The sequence below is a fragment of the Epinephelus moara genome, chromosome 20, assembly GCF_006386435.1.
Source record: "Epinephelus moara isolate mb chromosome 20, YSFRI_EMoa_1.0, whole genome shotgun sequence".
Classification (NCBI taxonomy): domain Eukaryota; kingdom Metazoa; phylum Chordata; class Actinopteri; order Perciformes; family Serranidae; genus Epinephelus; species Epinephelus moara.
The window spans coordinates 37730563-37751432 of record NC_065525.1 but is presented as its reverse complement, the minus strand read 5'-3'; the positions used below and the strand labels follow the sequence as shown (position 1 = coordinate 37751432).

General features: G+C 41.9%; 1 protein-coding gene across 1 annotated transcript in view; it reads right to left on the bottom strand.

Annotated features, from left to right (window-relative positions):
• Positions 1-20449, bottom strand: part of lamb1a (laminin, beta 1a) — a 34972-nt gene extending 14523 nt beyond the window's left edge. The window contains exons 1-21 of the mRNA XM_050073363.1: positions 20345-20449; positions 20241-20303; positions 17936-18150; positions 15258-15396; positions 12856-12929; positions 10207-10395; positions 9995-10058; positions 9709-9911; positions 8797-8917; positions 8411-8599; positions 8103-8279; positions 7827-7939; positions 7187-7266; positions 6582-6717; positions 5094-5252; positions 4418-4545; positions 4178-4298; positions 3741-3942; positions 1749-1892; positions 1384-1615; positions 1133-1296 (exon numbers count right to left, since the gene is read on the bottom strand). Of these exons, the coding sequence (XP_049929320.1) occupies positions 1133-1296; positions 1384-1615; positions 1749-1892; positions 3741-3942; positions 4178-4298; positions 4418-4545; positions 5094-5252; positions 6582-6717; positions 7187-7266; positions 7827-7939; positions 8103-8279; positions 8411-8599; positions 8797-8917; positions 9709-9911; positions 9995-10058; positions 10207-10395; positions 12856-12929; positions 15258-15396; positions 17936-18150; positions 20241-20271 (2881 nt within the window). The 5' untranslated portion in view covers positions 20272-20303; positions 20345-20449. The remainder of the gene's footprint in view (positions 1-1132; positions 1297-1383; positions 1616-1748; positions 1893-3740; positions 3943-4177; positions 4299-4417; positions 4546-5093; positions 5253-6581; positions 6718-7186; positions 7267-7826; positions 7940-8102; positions 8280-8410; positions 8600-8796; positions 8918-9708; positions 9912-9994; positions 10059-10206; positions 10396-12855; positions 12930-15257; positions 15397-17935; positions 18151-20240; positions 20304-20344) is intronic.
• Positions 20450-20870: the final 421 nt, after the last annotated feature.

Sequence of the window (20870 nt, the reverse complement as noted above, 5' to 3'; positions counted from 1 at the left end):
GAAACTGTCAGTGTGTCATTCTGTCAGTCAGTCATTCTGTCTGTCCCATGTTTTTCTACTCACTGACGTGGTCAATCTATGTGAAACTGCACATAGGCATTGAGGATTGGCATAGGTAAAAGGTGACAAAGCTACCAATGGGTATGGACTAGTTTAATTTAAAAAAAGAGGCAGTGCGACGCGTCTCTCTGTGTATTCAGGGCCTTACACTTCAACTGACACTTTAGCTTTGCACTTTGCTTTCAGAGTTTACATACAAACTGGGAATTTAACCGCCACTTCCTAACACACAGTGAGCAAGAAAACTCTGGCAGATGGAGAGCGAAAAATTCTGGTGCACTAAGAGCATTCAGGGTGCCCACTGAGCCCTGAGCGAGCTGAAGCAATGGGCTGCTTTTGATCTGAAAATAGGCTGATGGTGCACAAAGCTTTGTCAAAAAAGAGCCAGGGCGACCGCTTATTCAAGCAACACGTCACGCACAGACAAGTTAGGGCATCTTCACATGGAAAAACCGAGGTGACTAACTTTCAGCTGCTCTTACCTCTTACAAACAGTTAACCTGTTCAGTGTTGTCATGCTGCAGTTTTATAGAGATATGTAAAGTAATAATTCAGTGAAACATTTTCCAGACTGTTGCAGGTTTGAAGTGGAAACAAAAGGAGAAAGTTTGTGATCCATGCGTCTGTCAGCAGCTGATTTCAGCCCGAGCATCTCATTTCCTGCTCTAATAACAGACTCTCATCACATTCCTCCTCTCAGCCTCTGTTTACATCACACTAAATCACAAAGCTTCTCTTTAAATTAAAACCCTGTTTGTCCCTGCGAGGCAGCTGCCGTTTGACTCGTGAAAACAAAGAAAAGATACTGTGTTTATTTCAGAAAACTTCCTGCTGAGAACCAGAACCTCCGGCTGAATTCACTTTAAAACTGTAATTATTCTGTTTAATTGTCACATCTGTTTTTCCCCATATCTGCTAAAAACTGAAAAACTGCTTTTCCAGGAAATAAAAATGATGAAAAGGGTTAGTATGTTTTAAATTTATCAGCTTGCCACTTTTGTTTGTTTTTACTTCTGTATCCAGCTCAGTGTTCATTAAGTTTTTATATCATCAGTGTTAATTAAGTTCTTACCCTTGTATCCAGTGTTGCAGACACAGATAGCCTGTTGGGAGTCGTCACCACGGTAACAACTTCCTGCGAACTGCCGCAGGCTGCCGGGGCCATCAGGACACATGCAAGGACGACAGTGGTCACCTGACCCCAGCGTTGGGTCACCATAGTAACCATCCAGACACCTAAACAAAAGGCGAGAAAGAGGTGATGAATACAAGTCCTAGAATATGTGTGTATTCTGTGTGTATGACATCACAGGTGTAACTCACCTGTCACAGGTGTGTCCAGTGGTGTGGTCCCTGCAGCTGATGCAGCGTCCAGTGTTGGGGTCACACTCGTCAGTGTGTCCATTGCAGGAGCAGGGTCGGCAGGTGGGGAAGCCCCAGTGACCGGGCAGACAGCGATCACACTGCCGGCTGTACGCTCCCGAAACACAAACACACTGACCAGTCAGCTGATTGCAGAACGAACTCTGTGAACCCTGAGGGTCACACGCACAAGCTGCAAAAACAAAAATACAGCTTGTTTATATTGTATGTTCATGACTGAATGGTATCATCATCGGACCAATATAGTATATTGCTGATCATTATCAGTGTGTATTGATTATAAATGACGTGATCGTGGTTCTGACCTTTGCAGCCGTTGGGTCCAAACTGGTATGTGGCCGGTGCACATCTGTCACAGTTCCTGCCGACAACATTGGGGCGACACTGACACTGACCCCCATTGGGATCACACACAGTGCTGAGGGAGCCCTGAGGGTCACACTGGCATTCTGGGAAATGAAGTCCAACACAGGAGACACATTAAACAACCAACAAGCTCCAACAGATGACAATGTTTCCTCCATAGATCCTGTCTGAGAGAGGGATGCTGACAGATTTATGAGCAAGACTGTCTGAAGATGTTTGAGGAATGTGAAGAAGAAGAAACCAGTTGATTCTTGCTCAGAAGGTCGAGGATCAACATGACAGTGACACTGATGAGTGACATCACTGAGATTAACAAGAATACCCGGAGAGAAAGAATGGGTCGGTAAGTTTGGATGTAAAAATCACAGAGTCTTAGCGCACTGAAGGAAACAGAAAGATATTTACAAAGCCAGAATGACAGACAAGAAAAATAAACAGGCTTTAAGTCTGAATTTAAAATCTCAGAGGTGTTTGTGTCTCTGATCAGGTGGTAAATTATTCCACAGTAGTCGAGCTTGGTTAAAAAATGCTCTGCCACATGTAGATTGATTATTAATGTTTGGAAATTATTATTTTAATTATTATTCTGTACACATGACATCTGCTCCCTGTCTAGCTGTCCTCCTCTTCCTGAGCTTTCTTTATTTGTTCCCTATTACTGTTTTTTCTTTGTTTGAAGCGAGGGTCTGAGGACAAAGGATGTCATATGCTGTACAGATTATGAAGCAAATGTGGGATATTGGGCTATAAAAATACAACTGACTTAATTTATACCTACATAGCTGTTATAAAATTAAGATTATTAATGCAAAATATGTTTTTTTATGAACTAAGATTGTAGCAGAGTACTTCGACGCTGTGTTATTACCACTTTTACTTTGGCAAAAACTAGAAAAGCTCAACTTTAAGCCAATCAGTCGATCAAAGTTGAGCTCAGACCCGCATCATTCATCAAACAAAACTCACAGGTTTATTTGAAGTTATTTAGACAGTCATGATCAAATAATCTGAAAGGTTCAATCTGAATCCACTAATCTAAATCTGTGTGTGTGAATCAGAGCAAGATTTGACAGAAAAAGACCAGAGCTGGTTTTATTAATCCCTGAGGGGAATTCTTCCTTCTGTTCTCATTCCACAGGAGGTCAAAGGTCAGAGTTGAAAAGCAGAGTAGAGACATTCATCAGAACATTTTCATCTTCTTCTACTGAACCTCTACCTGCTCAGGTACGCTGTACTCTACCTGCTCAGGTACGCTGTACTCTACCTGCTCAGGTATGTACTCTACCTGCTCAGGTACGCTGTACTCTACCTGCTCAGGTACTGTGTACTCTACCTGCTCAGGTACACTGTACTCTACCTGCTCAGGTACTCTGTACTCTACCTGCTCAGGCTCAGGTACACTGTACTCTACCTGCTCAGGTACTCTGTACTCTACCTGCTCAGGTACTCTGTACTCTGTACTCTACCTGCTCAGGTACGCTGTACTCTACCTGCTCAGGTACTCTGTACTCTACCTGCTCAGGTACACTGTACTCTACCTGCTGAGGTACGCTGTACTCTACCTGCTCAGGTACATTTTACTCTATCTGCTCAGGTACTCTGTACTCTACCTGCTCAGGTACTCTGTACTCTACCTGCTCAGGTACACTGTACTCTACCTGCTCAGGTACTCTGTGCTCTACCTGCTCAGGTACACTGTACTCTACCTGTAACTGGTGGAGACCAAAAACAGAGCTAACAGTGGGAAAATATTGGACTGACAATCATCAGGTGACACAAACACAAATACTCCCGATGAATCATCATGTTGATCTGTAACTGCTGGATGTGGAAATAAGCACCTGTTGGCTACCAAGTTTATCATCAGACCCTGGACAGACAGTGTGAGATTTTTAAGGTGGAGTCATTAGATTAAAGGTGGACTGGTGTACCTTTAGCTCCCTGGTGCAACATGGCAGAGATGCTAAAAATGTAGTTCCTGCAGATGTCAGTCATCGGCGACTTGATGACGCTCTGGCTGTTCTCAAGACAACGATAACGCTGAAAGGTTTCCCAACCACTGTTTCCATTGGAGTCTCCTCCTTCTGAGGCTGTGAAGATGTCCATGTTCTTACAGTGAGGCATCAACACGATCTGAGGATGAAGAAAACCATGAGACTGACTGAAAGCACATTGTCTACAGATGTGTTTAGAGAGAGGGAACGTTTGTTCAGAATTAAAGCCTGAAGGTCACTTGACTGCTTTTCTCTGTCACAGTAAACTGAATATCTTTGACATTTGAAAACATCATTGTGGTCAAGAAAATAATCAGCTGGTTTATCAGTAATGTTAATAACTCTCAGGGTGCTGAATTTCAGAGTTTCCTCACCGAGTCAATGAGCGTATACGGAGACTGGACGTCACTGAGGGCTGAGTACCGTGGCAGACTGAGGCGGATTGTGTAGTTCAGACCAGTTTCAAAACAAACTGGTCTGGGAAGAGCCACATATCTGAAGGGAAAGACAGGAAACAGCAAAACCTACTTACTCAAAGAGAAAGTGTTGAAAATGAGTCGTGTAGACAAGGATTTTTTTTGAGAAACAGTTGGTTTCTGGTTGCTGAATGTTACCGTGAGCCGGGATGGAGGGAGATCATCTGGTTGTCGTCGTCGGGCACAGTGTTGACACAGCGGCTGTCTGCTGTGATTGGTCCAGGTCTCATCACTGTCATCAGAACTTCCTCCCATTGGTCAGGCAGCTGCAGGACCAACAAACATCTAAGGTTTCATAACCTTTTAACTTAAATCCCCACATGGATTTTTTTTTTCTTACATTTGTTTGTATATACTACAGTATGTTTTATGAGTAAATCACTTTAAACTTGACTGATTTTTTGTTCTTCAAACAGTCCCGTTACTAAAAGACCTGTCGAGTGAAAGATGGAGGACGGTGCATCAACTAATTAGATCCAGTTAGTGTATTACAACTGGGGCATCTGTGTGATGCAAAATAACTTTCTTTGATTCACACAGATTCTGGATCAGCTGATGAGAGTAGAAGATATTTTCCTGAATCTTTAAAATTTGCCTAAACTACCAAGATTTGAATTAAAACAGAGCATCCACATCCATATCTATTTGACATTAAGTGTTAATATGTCTGCTCATTATGTAAGCAGGTCTTATCAAACCAAACAAGGTTTTTGGTGGCTTTCACTGAATCGATCTGAGAGTGACACCAGGGTCCAATCATATGGTTTGGGTTAGGGTTGGTGGGCGGAGCTAAACCTTGCAGACAGCATCATACCTGAGGTTCGTAGCGGATGAGGATGTCGTACTCCATGGAGTGGGGGATGTTGTCCACAGTGAACTCCAGGAAGGCCCCCTCTGGGACATTGACCAGACCAATACCAGTCCAGGTCGGACTGCGGTCCAGAGGGTGGGGCCTTGGGACCACCGTCACTCCCTGAAAGAACAACATGAAGACATGAAAACTGATGATCAGCTCACAAGTCGCACTGAAAGTCTTTTGTTTTTTAATCAATATTTAAGAATAAACACTGAAGAAAACAACTGTTGAATTGTTAGTGATAAAAAAAAACATATAAATAATAGCCGTTAATCAAAACTGCTACTTTTGGGCTCCAAGCTCTTACCAAACATTTTGTCTTTTTGCAGTTTAGATCAAATTTATGTAAAATGTCAGCAGCAGATTATAATCTGGAACTGGTTGGTATATGTTGGAGTCAATCATGTACAAGATGGTATCATCCGCATAGAAATGGACATTAAAATATTCAGACAGGAAATACATAACACCCGCAGGCTTTATACAAGGTTTTATATAATGATTTTGTTAATTGGTTTATTTTACTGAGACACAATATAAACCCTATCCCCATATATAAACACATTTGGTTTTCATTACAAACACATTTTTCTATTGTTGAAGAAGCATTTCTTTGTTATTGTTATGGAGGCATTTTGATTGTGAGGGCTCTTATGAGACTTGTCTCGACAAGTAAATATTATTTTTATTATGTTTAGGGCTGCCCTCTGACAGTCAACCAGAAAGGTCATTAGTTCGCAAGATTTCAATGGTCACTTAGTTGCAGAAAAAAAACACAAAACAAACATGAAACTCTGTTAGGAGCTGCGCCTTGTCAAAATAAATCAAAACCTAAACGACTGGACCATTCAGGAATTTAATTTGAAAGGACAGACACAGGAAGTGTCCACGCTCAGCAGTCAGACAGGAGTCAGGTTAATTTCCAGGGCTGGTACCTGCGGTTATTCCACAGGCTAGTTAATAACATGTCGGGCAGGAAATCCAAAGTGTGGGATCATTTTGAGAAGGTGAAGGACGAACCCAAGGTGATATGTAAACTCATCTTCATTGGTCGACTACAAACATGACGTATCATCTGAAACATGGAAGTAGCTACATGCCCATTAGCCCACAGCGTCATTAACAGGCGGCTCGCTCAGTGTGTGACGTGCACTTGTAGATAAAATATAGGCCTATATTAATGAAGGTTCATTAGTACGGTTTTGTATTTCTCTGTAATGTAGCACAGTGTTAACAATGTTACTGATACTATTCTTCCTCACACCTTCAACTCAAACCATTCTGTTGCCCCGCCCAAAATATATCATTTAATAATCACATTAATGTCGTAAACATGTGGGCGACTAGTCGACTAATGGCCCTAAATGACGACTATTGGTCGACTAGGAAAACTCTTATTGAGGGGCAGCCCTAGTTATGTATTTGGGAACTGGTTACATTACTCACAGGTCCAAACTTGGCGTCCTCGGCCTCGTACGTGTAGTGATCCAGAGCGATGAAGTAGAATCCAGACTCGACCTGATCACAGCGTCGACCGAACATGTGATCTCTGCAGATGCACTGACCAGTCACCTGATCACACCTGCAGGAAGACAGGAAGTGGAAAATTTCACAATGAATTGATGAAGAAAAAAATGAAAAAAAAGTAACAGAGAAAACAACAGGGAGGAAACTAGGAAAACTGAACCAATGAACCAAGAATTCAAGCAGAACGAGATGACGGAAAGTAAGAACATCAAAATGTAAGAAAAACTGAGAGCAAATGACGGACAGGAGGGTCAAACTGAAGAGGAACTAAACGCAAAAGAAAAGAGAAAAGAGATCTGAACATAAAATAATACAGAATAAAGGACCGACAGAAAATGAAGATGTCAACTGCATCTGATTAATTCTTGGTAAGTGCAGATTCTAAATAATCTGAAGAACAAACTGTTGGGATCCAGGAATGACTAACCGAATTTGGAGTTTAAACAAAACTACAAAGTGAGAGCAGTGATGCTAACATTTTAGCTGTCTATTAGCTATTAGCAGTGATTTAGATGGGAACTCACTGATTGTTGATGGCTCCTCCCAGGTCACAGTCACATGGTCTGCAGCCGTCCATATCATTACTGAGACCCCAGTGTTCAGGCTGAGAACACAAACACACACACACACACACACACACACACACACACACAGAGCAGATGTTAGAGACATGTCATTAAGTCGTTTTCCTCCCAGCTCGTTTCTGTCTGTAAAACCTGATTTAAAGCCGTGAGAGGAAGTTGTTCAGGCTTTCATCTCTTCCACACACACACACACACACACACACACACCATAAACACACAAACACACACACACCATAAACACACTCCACAGTCTCTTTTCAGTCTTGACTCAGTGTTTTCTCTTCAGCTGACAGTCAGCTCTAATCTGACTTCTTAAATATTGCATAAATCAGAATCTTGCTTTCTATAGTCTTAAAATATTATACAGACATGAGACATTACCATCATGGAAAATGAGTCAGTGTCATTTACCCTGTCAGCGCCTCTGGAGATATTACAATAATATTAAAGTTTTAACTGTCTTTTATAAAAACATCAGTACACAACGCCTTTCACATCTTTAAATGGTCCAGTTAAAGGTTCAAGACTGTGTCCAGTGTGATTGGTTGGTTGTGATTGCTTGGTTGATGTCCGTTCTTACCACACACTGATCACAGTCTCGTCCTGTCACCAGACGTTTACAGAAGCAACTTCCTGTTTCACTGTCGCAGGGATTTCCTCCAGGAACTGTCCCCACAGGGCTGCAGGTACACGCTGAAACACAGTACAAATACACACTACATCAATAACTACTGCTGATACTGTAAGGCGCTGTCCTCTGTGTCTCTGAGTTCTGCTTCCCATATGTGTGTCTGTTTTGATCTGCAATTGTAGATGTGTTGTTTGTTTCATTCTGTAGACGTGTATAGTGTCGTACCCTTGCAGCCCTCAGGGTCGTCGCTCAGCCCATAATACGCCTGTTTGCAGCGCTCGCAGCGTTCTCCCTCCACGTTGACTTTACAGCGACACTGACCAGCGATCAGACCGGCTCGAACGTCGGTCATCCCGTCACATATTCCTCCATTCAGAGAGCCCACAGGGTCACAGTCACAGGCTACGGGAAAACACACAGGACAATAGTCAATGTGAGGATAAAGACTTCACTACAGGTGGATTCTTTCATCTGGATCAGATGTCACAGTTAAAGACAGACCAGTATAAACCAGTTAAGCACAGAGGACTCACGCTGGCAGATGTTGGGGTCTCTAATGTCTCTCTCTGGATGTTGGTAGTAGAACGGTTCACACTGCTCACAGTTGTGTCCGGTCGTGTGGTGCTGACAGTCGTCACAGACTCCTCCGCTGACGTTTCCTGACGCCCTGAACACGGCCATGTCGAAGTGACACGAGTCTGAGTGCTGGTTACAGTTACACTCTGCAGACACCACAGAAGAAGAAGAGAGGAGATTCAAGTTAAATCATCTCTAGCTGAGTGACTGATTGTGTCATCTGCAGCAGTTGTTTCAGATGTTGATCATGATGAAGATGAATCTATAAAAACAGGCTGAAACAGGACCTGAAGTGACCCAGATTTTACTGGTCATCTTCCAGTACAGACCAGTATAGACTCACTTTTGCAGGCGTTGGTGTTGCGTCCCTCGGCTGGTCTCCACGGCAGGTCGTGGTAGAAATCCTGACACTGTTCGCAGTTCAGACCTTTAGTGTTGTGGTTACACATGCAGTGACCGTGAACCTGAAGACACAGAACACAACAGTCACATCTAATTAACTGATATAATAATCCATAACCAATCAATATCATTATCGCATTCACTTGCAGTAATTGAACCTACAGAAACAGAAACTATTGTACACTGTGAAACACACTTGATATAATACAGTTGATATAATAATCAATAGATTTTATTGATAATATCCTTCATTCTGTGTGACTGAAAACCTGAACCTTGATGTTGCTGTTTTTATAGAGTTGAGTCAGTAAGTACTGAAAGAAGTTAAAGTTGTTTGGGTCCAATAAAATATAAATAAAATGCAATGAACCAGAGACAGAATCTGAACCGAATTACAGACCAAGACAGTCGTCATCTGCAGCTCATTAACATTCTGTGGTCGAACAAACAGACGAAAACTCATTCTTAACATTCACAGACTATATTCTGCAGTAAAATCCACCATGATCCACCGCATCTGCCTGTCCCCTTCAAGACTCACTGTGACCCCTTCAGGACTCACCATGTCTCCTCAGGACTCACCATGTCCCCTTCAGGACTCAACTTTCCCCTATGGGACTAACCCTGCCCCATTTAAGACTCACCATGTCCCCTTCAGGACTCACCATGCTCACTTTAGAACACACCCTGCCCCCTTCAGGACTCACACTTCCCCCTTCAGGACTTACCCTCCCCTCTTCAGGACTCACTCTGCCCCTTTCAGGAGTCACCCTTCCCCCTTCAGAACTCACCCTGCCCCAGTCAGGACTCACTATGTCTACCCAGGACTCACCCTTCCCCTTTTAGCACTCACCATGCCCTCACTGGTCTGGCCAGCACCCTGAATCGGGGCACACTCAGAGGCGTGTCCGTAGCAGAAGCAGTTCCCTCGGACCACCATGTCGTAGATGGCGTAGTAATACTTCTCTTTGATCTCCATCCGAGAGTCCAGCAGGTTGTCTCCGAGCGTGTGCAGTTTAGTGAACTTTACCCGCAGGTTGGTGATCTTCAACATGTCTGAACAAAAGATCAATAACAGGTCAATGATAGATCAATAAATAATCAATAACCCTGGTGTGGTCTGGTGTGAGGAGACATACTCTGGATTCTGGGGCTGTAGGGATCATCGATCCTGAACGCTGGGTCCAGAACTCTGAAAATCACCTGGAAAAAAGAGACATTTCAAAACCGAGCATTAACAATATGACATCACAGTGACGTCTCATCAGGTGTATTATGACATCATTTCCTCTTTAACCTTGTGGTTACCAGACTATCTGTCAGTGAGTAAACCCTTAGAATACTGCCGTACCTCTCCTTCAGTGGATGGCTCGATGTCGGAATAACGTGAGTCACAGATGACATCATCAACCTTCTTCATCGGACCCTGGGAAACAGACGGGAACGAGGACTCACAGTCGTAGGCAAAGTAACGATAAACCTGCCACGTCTTCCCGAAGTCAGCTGACCGCTCGATCACCATGGCAGCAGGTCGAAACGTCTGAGGAGAGAGAACGATGTTAGAAACATACTTTAACTAGATATCATGTAAATGTTCTACTGATCCTACTGAGCATCATAAAGCCAGGCAGACTTACTGGTCGACTTCAATTTATTTTAGATCTGGGCTGAAATTTCACCTGTTTTATCACTCAGTCTGAGGACTAATGTCTGACCTGATGTCTGATTGATTAGACAGTTAATCAATGATCTGACTGATGATCAGAAGGATCTGAACAGTTCAGTCATCAAACGCCCAACATGGGTGCTTGATAAAAATCACCCAGGGTTGCAGGTATATGGATCTACATTAGGGTCAAATGTTTTGTACTTGAAAAAATAAAATTTGAAGCTGAAAATTCATGTGTTGATCTTGAATTTTGAAAAATACAACAATGTATTCAAAATAAAAAAAAGTATATGAAACGTTTTTTCAGGTTGAATATAATTTTGATTCACTTTGGTAATTCTTTTGAATGAATAATTNGTGTAAAAATTGATGCCAGTGACAAACTTCCATTTAGAAATCTGTTTTAGACAGTACTGAGCACCAATTGTGGTATAAGAGCGATAAATTATGCCTTATTTTGCAGATCAACAGCCACATTTTAAGTGCTGATATGTTCAATTTCCACATAGCACTGTGAACGCAGCGTAGTGTCCGTTTTGCTTGCGATGATGGCGTCTGGTCGGGCGGGTCAATCTGCTGGAGCCCATACATCCAGCACACAGGGGAGAAATGTTAACTAAGCTTTGGGAAATCATAGCTCAAAAAATATCAAGGGCTGAAAGAGGAGCTAGAAAAGATGTGGGGAGTCAAGGCAACAGTGGTGCCAGTGGTGATCGGAGCACTCTGGGCTGTGACCCCCAAACTGAGAGAGTGGCCCCAGCGGATTCCAGATACAACATCTGAGGTCTCCGTCCAGAAGAGTGCAGTCGCAGGAACAGCTAAGATACTGCACAGAGCCCTCAAACTCCAAGGCCTTTGGTAGAGGACCCGAGCTTGAGGAAGACACTCCACTAATAATTAATTAATTGAGTAGAATCATGTGGCAGCCCCCCAGCAGTAACTCTGAGCACCCTTAAGGTGTTCCAGATACCCTGTTGAAGAACCAGGCTTTAGAAAAAAACAGAAAGTGAATCCTCAACCTTCTGCTCCATGAAAATAATTCAACTTTAATTCATTGGGTCAGACAGCAGTGGGAAGTTACTGGTATTTTTAGTCAGAACCAGTTTAACTCTGGTGTTTGAAGTTTGACTGTGACACTGATGGAGACAACACATGAACCAGTCTTAAGGATCAGACTAGAAACAACAGAGGAACAGTGTTTATTAGTTTGATTCAAGAACTCTGTGTTTGTGTGTCAGCTTCCTCAGCAGTCAGAGGTTGAGATAACTCCCTTGTTAACGCAATCTTTACTTTTTCTCTCACAGACAGTCAACAGTTGAGATTTCAGACACTTGATCATCATTATGTTGCACTGACAGCTGTTGAGTCGCTCAACAGTTATTTCATATTTATAAAATATGGATAACCTCATTGTGAGATTGTTAGCGCAAAGTAGTGCACATGTCATGCATGCATAAACACACTCAGAATTCAGACAGTGAAATAAAATGGCAGACAGTAAATGTAGTGTATTGTACAGTTAACAGGAAGTGGGTCCAGACACAGGACTAACCAATCAGAACGCACTGTTTACATTCACACTACCCTCTCAGTGAAGGAACCTGGTGACTGTCAGACCTGCAGTCAGAGGCACCAGCTGCTGCTGTGTTTAAATAAGTGTCAGTGAGATGCGCTCTCAGAGTTTAGACTTCAAACTCCACCCCTTCAGTTTGCAACGCAGGCCTGGTACTGTTCTCCACAGTTGTTTTCACAAGATGAGAGGGACTAACAATGAGCAGTTCGTCATTGTTTTTCCCATTGACCAACTGGATGATTTAAGAGGCGGACCCTCTGTATGGTCTCGACAACAAGTTTACGGTTGCTGGATACCCAGAGCTGTACGGCCTGATGATGGACAGCAGGTTGTCAAACTGCCCCTTAGTCATATGCCTGGAAATGGCCATCATCGAGGCGAAGCTCCTGGACCAACTGGTGGTGCTCCCCATGAGCCACCTTTTTTTAGGGTCTCGTGTACCCACACAGATCTCTGTTTCCCTGTGCCAGACAAATGATTTGCTGACAGCCTCTCACCCTCAACCACAGCTACAGCAAGTACCCTCTGCCTCAACATTTTAGGAACTAGATACTAGATACTGATTGCTGGCAACGATAAAAAGGCATAGCAAGCATTTTTTTTTTACTAATGGCATTCAATTTTAAAAAAAAATGGCAGTGCAGTGCGCTTCGTGTTTTACAACCTGCAAAGCACTTCCTCTGTGATCAGGGCCTCAGTCATGCATCAGCCTGTGATTACCCAGAATCCCCTGCTGTGTGAATTTGTGTAGAACTCACTCTGAAGGTCATGATGAGATGTGTGAAGTGAAACTCGGCTTCCAGATTCAGCTGAATGGTGACGTTCTCCATACCTGCAGACAGCAGACAGTTACATCAATAACCTACCAACCAAAGAACTGACACAGTACTGTTTCACAACAGAGCATCAATATAGCACTGATCACCCTACACCAATACATCTATCAATACTAACATACTCTACATCAACAGTATGTTAACACAGCAGATCAGATCAATAATTTAAAGATCAATCAGAGTGTCTGTACTCCACATTCATATATTAATAGCAGTTCCTCTTATGTCCACTGGAGGTCACTGTAGTAAAATCTGAACTGTGTAGATCACACTGATGATGATCCTGTTTGCTCTGATGGATGAATCATTTTAATTTATTTATGATTTCTCAAGTAACTGATGTCAAACTATTAAAGGACAAAGTTTGATTCTTTGTTGAGTGTCATATTGAATGTTTCCTGTCTGTCTACGCTGCCACATACATCAAAAGCCCTGTTTCCACCGAGCAGTACGGTTCAGTTCAGTTCAGTGCACTTTTTTCCCATTTTTTTAGTGAACTGTATAAAATGAAAGGATGTTTTGCTGCCTCTCACAGCAGCTGGAGTCGGAGAAAGAAATAACTTTATTCACTGGGCCGACTGCCGGCAACTTTTAAGGTGGAATGTTGACTTGTAATTATACTCAATATATGAGGTGACGACGTGAATCCATCAACACACCTTAAATTTCACGTTAACAACTTTGACCATTACTTTAGTTTTTATATGACATACACTGTAACCATCCACTGAGTGGATCTTCAAGCGTTACTATATTAATTTCGACCAGAACAGCATATATTCTAATCCTCACACGGGAAAAACAGTTCCTGTGGGCGCTGGCAACACTAAACCCCTGAGCTTGCCTGAGAAGGACTAAATGCACAAACCTGCAGGAAATACAGTGAGTGCTGGATGGAGCAGTGAGTGACAACAACCCCGCCCACATTTAAGAGTACTGTTTAAGGTGGAAACGCTAAACAGACCTAGGGTCTAGGTACCATGTCTGCGGGGTTACTGTTGTTTCCAAAGGTACCATACCTAAAGTGTTTGGTGGAAACATGGCTAATGATTTCTTTCTGTCCTTTACTCACTTTGTTCCTCACTCTCGGCCACCTCTCCCTCTTGCACTCATATTGAGCTTTCTATTTAGAGTTAATAAACAATAAATGTCCAACTGCCTGTCTTGGTATCAATAGTAGAGTATTTTATTTTATGAATGAAGCTGTATGAAGTTGTAGTTGCTGTGGAGTCAAGACAGTCTGACCCTAGCGTTCTTGGTTCCCGGGGGAAAGTTCTCACAGAGGCAATATCCTGTTTGCTTATTTACCCTCTGGTAAAAGACCCCCTTGACCGCCCCCCAACCTCCTGTAATGGCTACGGTCTCCAGGAGGTACCCGCCCCACAGTTTCACAACCACTAATCCTGAAGAAATGACAGCCTGAGGCCACGTTCAGACCGACTCCTGCCCTCTGTGGCGGGGGAATGACTGTAGTGAGTCCAGCGTGGTGTGTTACTGTGAGATGATCATGACATTCACGATGAAGCTGGTTGATTCACACAGAAACTTTTTAGGGTGACTGACAATGTAAATGAAAGCTAATCGCATCTGTGACTAGTCAAACACAAACCTGAGGCTGCTTCATCCACAAAGAAAACACTGGAGTGAATGTCAGAATGAGAGACGGACATTTACCATTTCAGACTGAGTTAAACTGTTTCTGTTAGTGTTGTGGGTTTTTAATGTTGGCTAAATATAAAACCCTCCTGTTATTCAGACTGTGTTCACACATGATTACTGCCAGCCCTGCAGTCGCATATTTAATCACATACAGAGCAGTTCGTGATCGTCTTTAGATCTGACTGTTGGTTGTTTTCTTCATCGACTGGCAGAAATAATGTCCTGATGTCTCAACTCTAAATTACTACCAGGAGGCTGAATGTGTTTCTCATAATTTCGGTCCAAACGACGTGAACGCAGCATGAATTAAAAATCAAAAACTTCAATCACACCGTGGAGTTTCAGTTTTCATCACATCAAACATCTTCAACAGTCTGTTAACTTTCATTTTATGTGTTGATCTATTTGATCTGTCTGACCTTCACACTTCCTCATGTGGAAACACAAACAAGACGTTTAGTTCCTGGAACCAACGGGACTAAAAGGGGTATTGCTCTCTGACCAGATGTTTCATTAATGTCAGCTGATCTGTAATCAGTTAATTACACTGTGGTTGAACATGCAGCAACATGTTGGACTGACTCTGAGTAGGACTCTGACCTGCGACCTCTGACCTGAAACCTGAGACCTGTGATCTGTGACCTGTGACCTGTGTGTGTTCTCACCATTCTCAGACTGCCACCAGGTCTTTAATCTGTTTGGAGCGAATGTGGTGACGACGTTCTCAATGCGATGGCCGCTCATCTGTTCGCTCAGCTCGTCATACGGCGTTGAAGAGTCACACACAAAACACTTCTTCTCCTCCTGGTTAATGAAAGACAGACAGGCAGGGGAGTTAAGGGTTAATAATGAGGTGAATTCCTCACATTCCTCTCTGGTCTCGGTCAGTGGAGATAAGAGGAAAAGTTCCCTGTTTTCTTCTTCTGTTGGTCAGAAAGACCTTCATGCTGCAGCCCAGTCGGATCAAAGCATGAATCGGTGGAATCAATCTGCAGCTGTGTCTTTGAAAGGGTTAATTAATATGTGTGTTTAGTCTGAACTGAAATAAACTAAACAGTGATGATCTGAAGCGACACACTGAGCATGCTCATTTAACTCTCTCAATTTGATTGGACAGCTTAATTTTGATCTTTGAAGTGGTCTGTGTGTTCTCCAAAGAAACATCTGGACAAACATCAGCCTGCTGTCACAGCTCAGTGCTTCCTTTTAGGGAGGTCGCTTTACACAGGAAACACTACAGACTGTGTCACACACACACACACACACACACACACACACACACACTTTAACTAAACACACTGACCGTCCAATCAACAGAAACCAACACACACGCACACACACTCATACACACACACTCTCACAAACACAGACACACACACTTTAACCAAACACACTGACCGTCCAATCAGACAGAAGTAGAAACAGAAACATTGCAGGAGTTAGTCATGGTTCAGACAGACTGTGTTTGTGTGTGGTGAAGCTGTTAGTCAAACTTTTCTTAAAGAATCACATCGTCTTCTTCTTCTTTTTCGTCTATCTCTAAAGGATCTCCAAGTTGCAGTGCGAAATTCTTTGAAAAGTGACTCAATACAATTTCAATTTTATTCATAAAGCTCAAAATCACAATTTGCCTTGTTTTACAGTAAAGGACATCCTTCTGTCCTTGGACCCTCACAGCTGATAAGGAAATACTCCCCAAAAAACCCTTTAATGGGAGAAAAAAATGGCAGAAAGTTCAGGAAGAGCAACTGAGGGGAGATCCCTCTTCCAGGACGGACAGATATGCAATAGATGTCGTGTGTACAGATCTGTATTGGACATTGTTCTCAGAGTCTCCCTGATCTCTCTGGCTGCAGCAGGCTGTTTTGTTCTGGTTCCGATGGATCTCAGTGCAGCTTGTGTCCTTATGGACAGTCATGGTTCTCCTCTCTTCATCTCAAACTCTGTTCTGTGGTGTTCCACAGGGCTCTGTCTTTGGTCCTATTCAGTTTGCCCTGCAGGGTTGTTGTAGTGGGAGGAAAATGAGACGGATTACCCAGTTCGTTTTTTTCCCCTAATTAATTTGTGCTACAACTAAAATTGAAAATTGGCTGAATGAACTGGTTGAAAGACTGAACTTTGTATAAAAAATAGTGGAATTACTTATGAGGGGGTGGTAAAAAAGGGGGATGCATGTCAAATATTTTTTTCAGCACTGCGGAAGGGAATATGTTTTTTTATTTTGGCTTAAGGGAAGGTCATATAACTTTAAATTGTTATATTTTGTGTTTATTTTACCGCAAATTTTTAAAGAAAACATCATGTTTTCTTTGAAAATCACCAAAACTACACCATTTATCACAGTGAGAAACTGTAAACACAGAAATTACTTGTGGATTTTCAGATTCCTAACAGTCCTTGGACACATCAAGTGCAAGGCACGCTTCTGTCAGATGAAAAACATGAAAAATAATGATTTTAATTTAAAATCACCTTACTCTACTCTTCTTCTCACTTAAAATTTGGCCAAAACCATTTACACAAACTAACAAGCATGCATGACGAGAGTGAAAATCCAAGCCTTTTTTTAACTACAGGATTTCGTCTTTATCTTTTAACTTTCAAACATCAAGAGGTATGTTTCAAAAATCAAATTAACTAATTTATGGTGGACAGAACATCATGCATTTCCTCCCGTCACTCAGGGAGCCTCCCGGAGAAATATTTGTAGCTTGAGGGAGAGTAAAAAAAGGAAGTCCCACCCCATCCACCCCCGTCCTCTGATAAGTAATTAACAGTCCCTTAAAGGCACAACATTGTTAAGGTTTGTAGTCTCTGAACACAGCTCGAGCTGAGTGACTGCTTATGCAGGAGCACCAACGTATAAGGTCTTGTCTTTCCCCAACAAAGGGAAATCGGGGTTTAAAAAAGAAAGGAAATAAAGGAAAGTGAAAGAAATCCAAGTGACTTTTAAAGGTGTGTGAGAGAGACATGGATCAAGAGAGGAATGGCAGGGGGCCCACTGAGACTGCTGATGCATAGGGCCCAGGATTTGGCGTTATGCCCCTGTTTATGCTTCCCCTTGTACAGACAACAGATGGACACTTTGAAGGTACGTCCCCTATCACTCCTGCACAGATCATATGTATGATATGTGTATGTATGTGTGTGTGGTAAAGCTGTCACTTTGAACAGATCATTTCCTTCAACAAAGTTTTTGTTGTTGCTTCAGTCAGTCTAGTTCCTAAGTTCTCAGCTGTCCCTCCTCTTCTGTTGAGCTCTCACTGCGGACCAGACTCTGAGTCAGACACTGTGTACAGGTGTTCTGTTTACCTGTATGTCGTGTTGTTCAGGTGTTGTTTACCTGCAGATGGCTGACGATGCAGAACGGTTCGGGTCGGTTCAGTCCACAGGTGGAGGTGGATGACAGTTGGTGGGCTCGGCCAATCAGAAGGTCTCCTGTTGCTGGGTAACAACTGCCCTCTGTGCACATATCACTGAACTCTGGGAGGCTGACATCATCTAGGGCCCCTCCTGCCGAGGTCCCGCCCTCCTGAGCGCAGGTAAACACCTGCAGAGCTGAGAGAAGAGGCACTTATTGTGAAAGTCTTAAAGGAGTCAGTCAGACTGAACCAGAATTAAACAGACTGATAAGAACACTTTCAGTTCATACTTTACTTATCATGAGGTTCCTGTTTAAGTTAAATGAAACAGAAAAATTGAAAATAATTGTTTTATTTAAATTCAGTGTTAGTAGGGATGAGTGAGTACATCATTATTTGTGTCTGTATTCAGCCAACTAAATTATCTGTATTTGTACTCTGAATGGGCAAAGTTTATGATATAAGTCGGTTGGGCCTAATCTGAAGTTGTCATTTTAAGCCTGAAATTTATATGGATTGATCAGAAGTTGCAATATTTATTACTTATGAGAAAAGTATTTACAGACCTGCCTCAGAATTGAGCTTCAGATAATTTTTCATCACAAGGGTAACAGATTGAATATAGCAACCCAAATGAGGATTTATCACGAGTACATGACACATTTTATCTGTATGATACTTGTACTTGTAAAAGGTACATCGTCTGTACCGGATACTCGTTTCATCCGAGTATTTGGCTCAACCCTAATTGTTAGTGTATTAGAATCAAACCAACTCTTAAGCCCTCTTGTTTCCACTGTATCCACAGGTTGTTCTAAATTCTTACCACAACAACATAAAATTGTATCATCTGCGAATAATTTCATTTTTAGTGTTTTAGAAATCTCCCATAAATCATTTATGCACAAATAAACAATGGTCCCAGTACTGAGCCCTGGGGAACCCCCCACAGTCTCCAGCAGAGAGTGCTACCTCTAACTCCATATCTTATCTGTGCTTTATAGGGATCTATTTCTACTGCATATTCTTATTTACTATTGCAGCTGTTATTTCCTCCTTTAAATTCCATGAGTGCAAATGAGGTTGTCCTGTTAGCTCTAGAGTACATTATGTGTTGTGATAAATTCATCTCATATTTTGTGGATTACCTTTTCCAGTATTTTAGAGAACTGTGGAAGTGAGGAAACTGGTCTGTAAATTTAAGAGTACGTGTCTATCTCCAGCTTCTGATATCAAATATGACATTGAATTATATATTATCTATCAAAGTAAAGAGAATAACTTTGGACTGTTGGTCAGAGAAACTTAAAATGGATTTTTTTTTCTTTAATTTTAATTTTTTTTATTTAACCTGCATTAAACCAGGAAGTCCCACTGAGATTGAAAATCTCTTTTACAAGCGAGACTTGACTGTGTTACAGTTATTTTATGGACAATGAATCAAACAATGAATCAGTTAATCATGAAAATTATCAACATGTTCATAAACAATTAAAATGATGATTTAGATTGTCAATGGTGGAATCTTTTAATCCTTTTCAGAGTCCCTCAGTTAATATAATGTTCTGTTTTAATAAGATCAGCAGATCCTGGATCAATGTTAGACTTTGATATCCTTAGGCTCCATGAGATTTTCTCATGTCATCCATCATTTACTTATTTAACAGAAATGAAGAGAACAAACTGACGGTGATCAGATTTCACTGCTGTGTTTTAATCAGACAGTGTCTGTGAAGTCATCAGACTGATCTCAGATCAGATTTCACTGCGGTTTAAATCACAGTGTCTGTGAACTTATCTCCACATCAAACAGACTGATCTCAGATTCCATGGTGTGTTTTAATCACAGTGACTGTGAACTCATCAAACAGACTTAACTCTGATAAGATTTCACTGCTTTGAACGATTAATCGATTATTACATAGCTGCAGGCTGCACTCATCAGTTCAGCTTTGACTCAGATGTTTCACAGTTTATATAATGAGCCTCAAATATTCAGACATTAATTAAAGTCACTGAAGATTATTGACCATGTTGTTAAAATCCAAAATAAAGTTTAAACACAGAAAAGTAGAGATAGGTTTTGTTTTTACTCTGCTACTCAAATAAAATCTGATCAGGAATCAGATTCAGATGTTTGACTAAACTTTAATGTGATGCAGCTGATTAACAGAAGAAATCCACATTTTCAGCTGTTTGACTCTCTGATAGTTCATTAAATAAGTTAACTTATGTATTCCAGTGCTGAAGTATTTCAGTAGTAAAGTATCTGCAGTTGAAACTTACCCAGCAGCACCGTGAGCTGAAGCCCCAACATGCTGCTGATCTCCACTCTGATCCTCAAAGGGGCCCCAACATGCTGCTGATCTCCACTCTGATCCTCAAAGGGGGGAAAAAAATGCTGAAACCTGGAAATCCACCAAAACTTCCAGCCGACCTCGACTCTTCAGTCTCCTCACAGCTCCAGACTGTAGAGTCCCTCAGAAACTTGAAAACCCCCAGACTGTGTGACCCTCCTCTCAGATCTCCTGCAGAGCTCCTCAGACCTCCTCAGACTCCACCTCCTCCGATCACCGGCACCTCCACCTCAGGACCACACATCCCGGCTGACTGTCAAAATAAATCTGGGTCACATGTTTGTTTATTCACCGGCAGCTGTGACACAATAAACACAAATATACCGGCGAATTAACGGTAACTGCAACATGTCAAAGAATTATTTAATACTGTATCTATTTTGTCTTTATATTAGATATATCACATTGTAGTATATATTCTGTCCAACATATTATAGATTATGTCTTACATTGTATAAATAATGTAATTTGTCCTCTGTTTATATTCTGTCGTATATAATATATGTTACATGTAATGTCTTATACTGTATATATTATGTTGTATATAGTATATGTTATA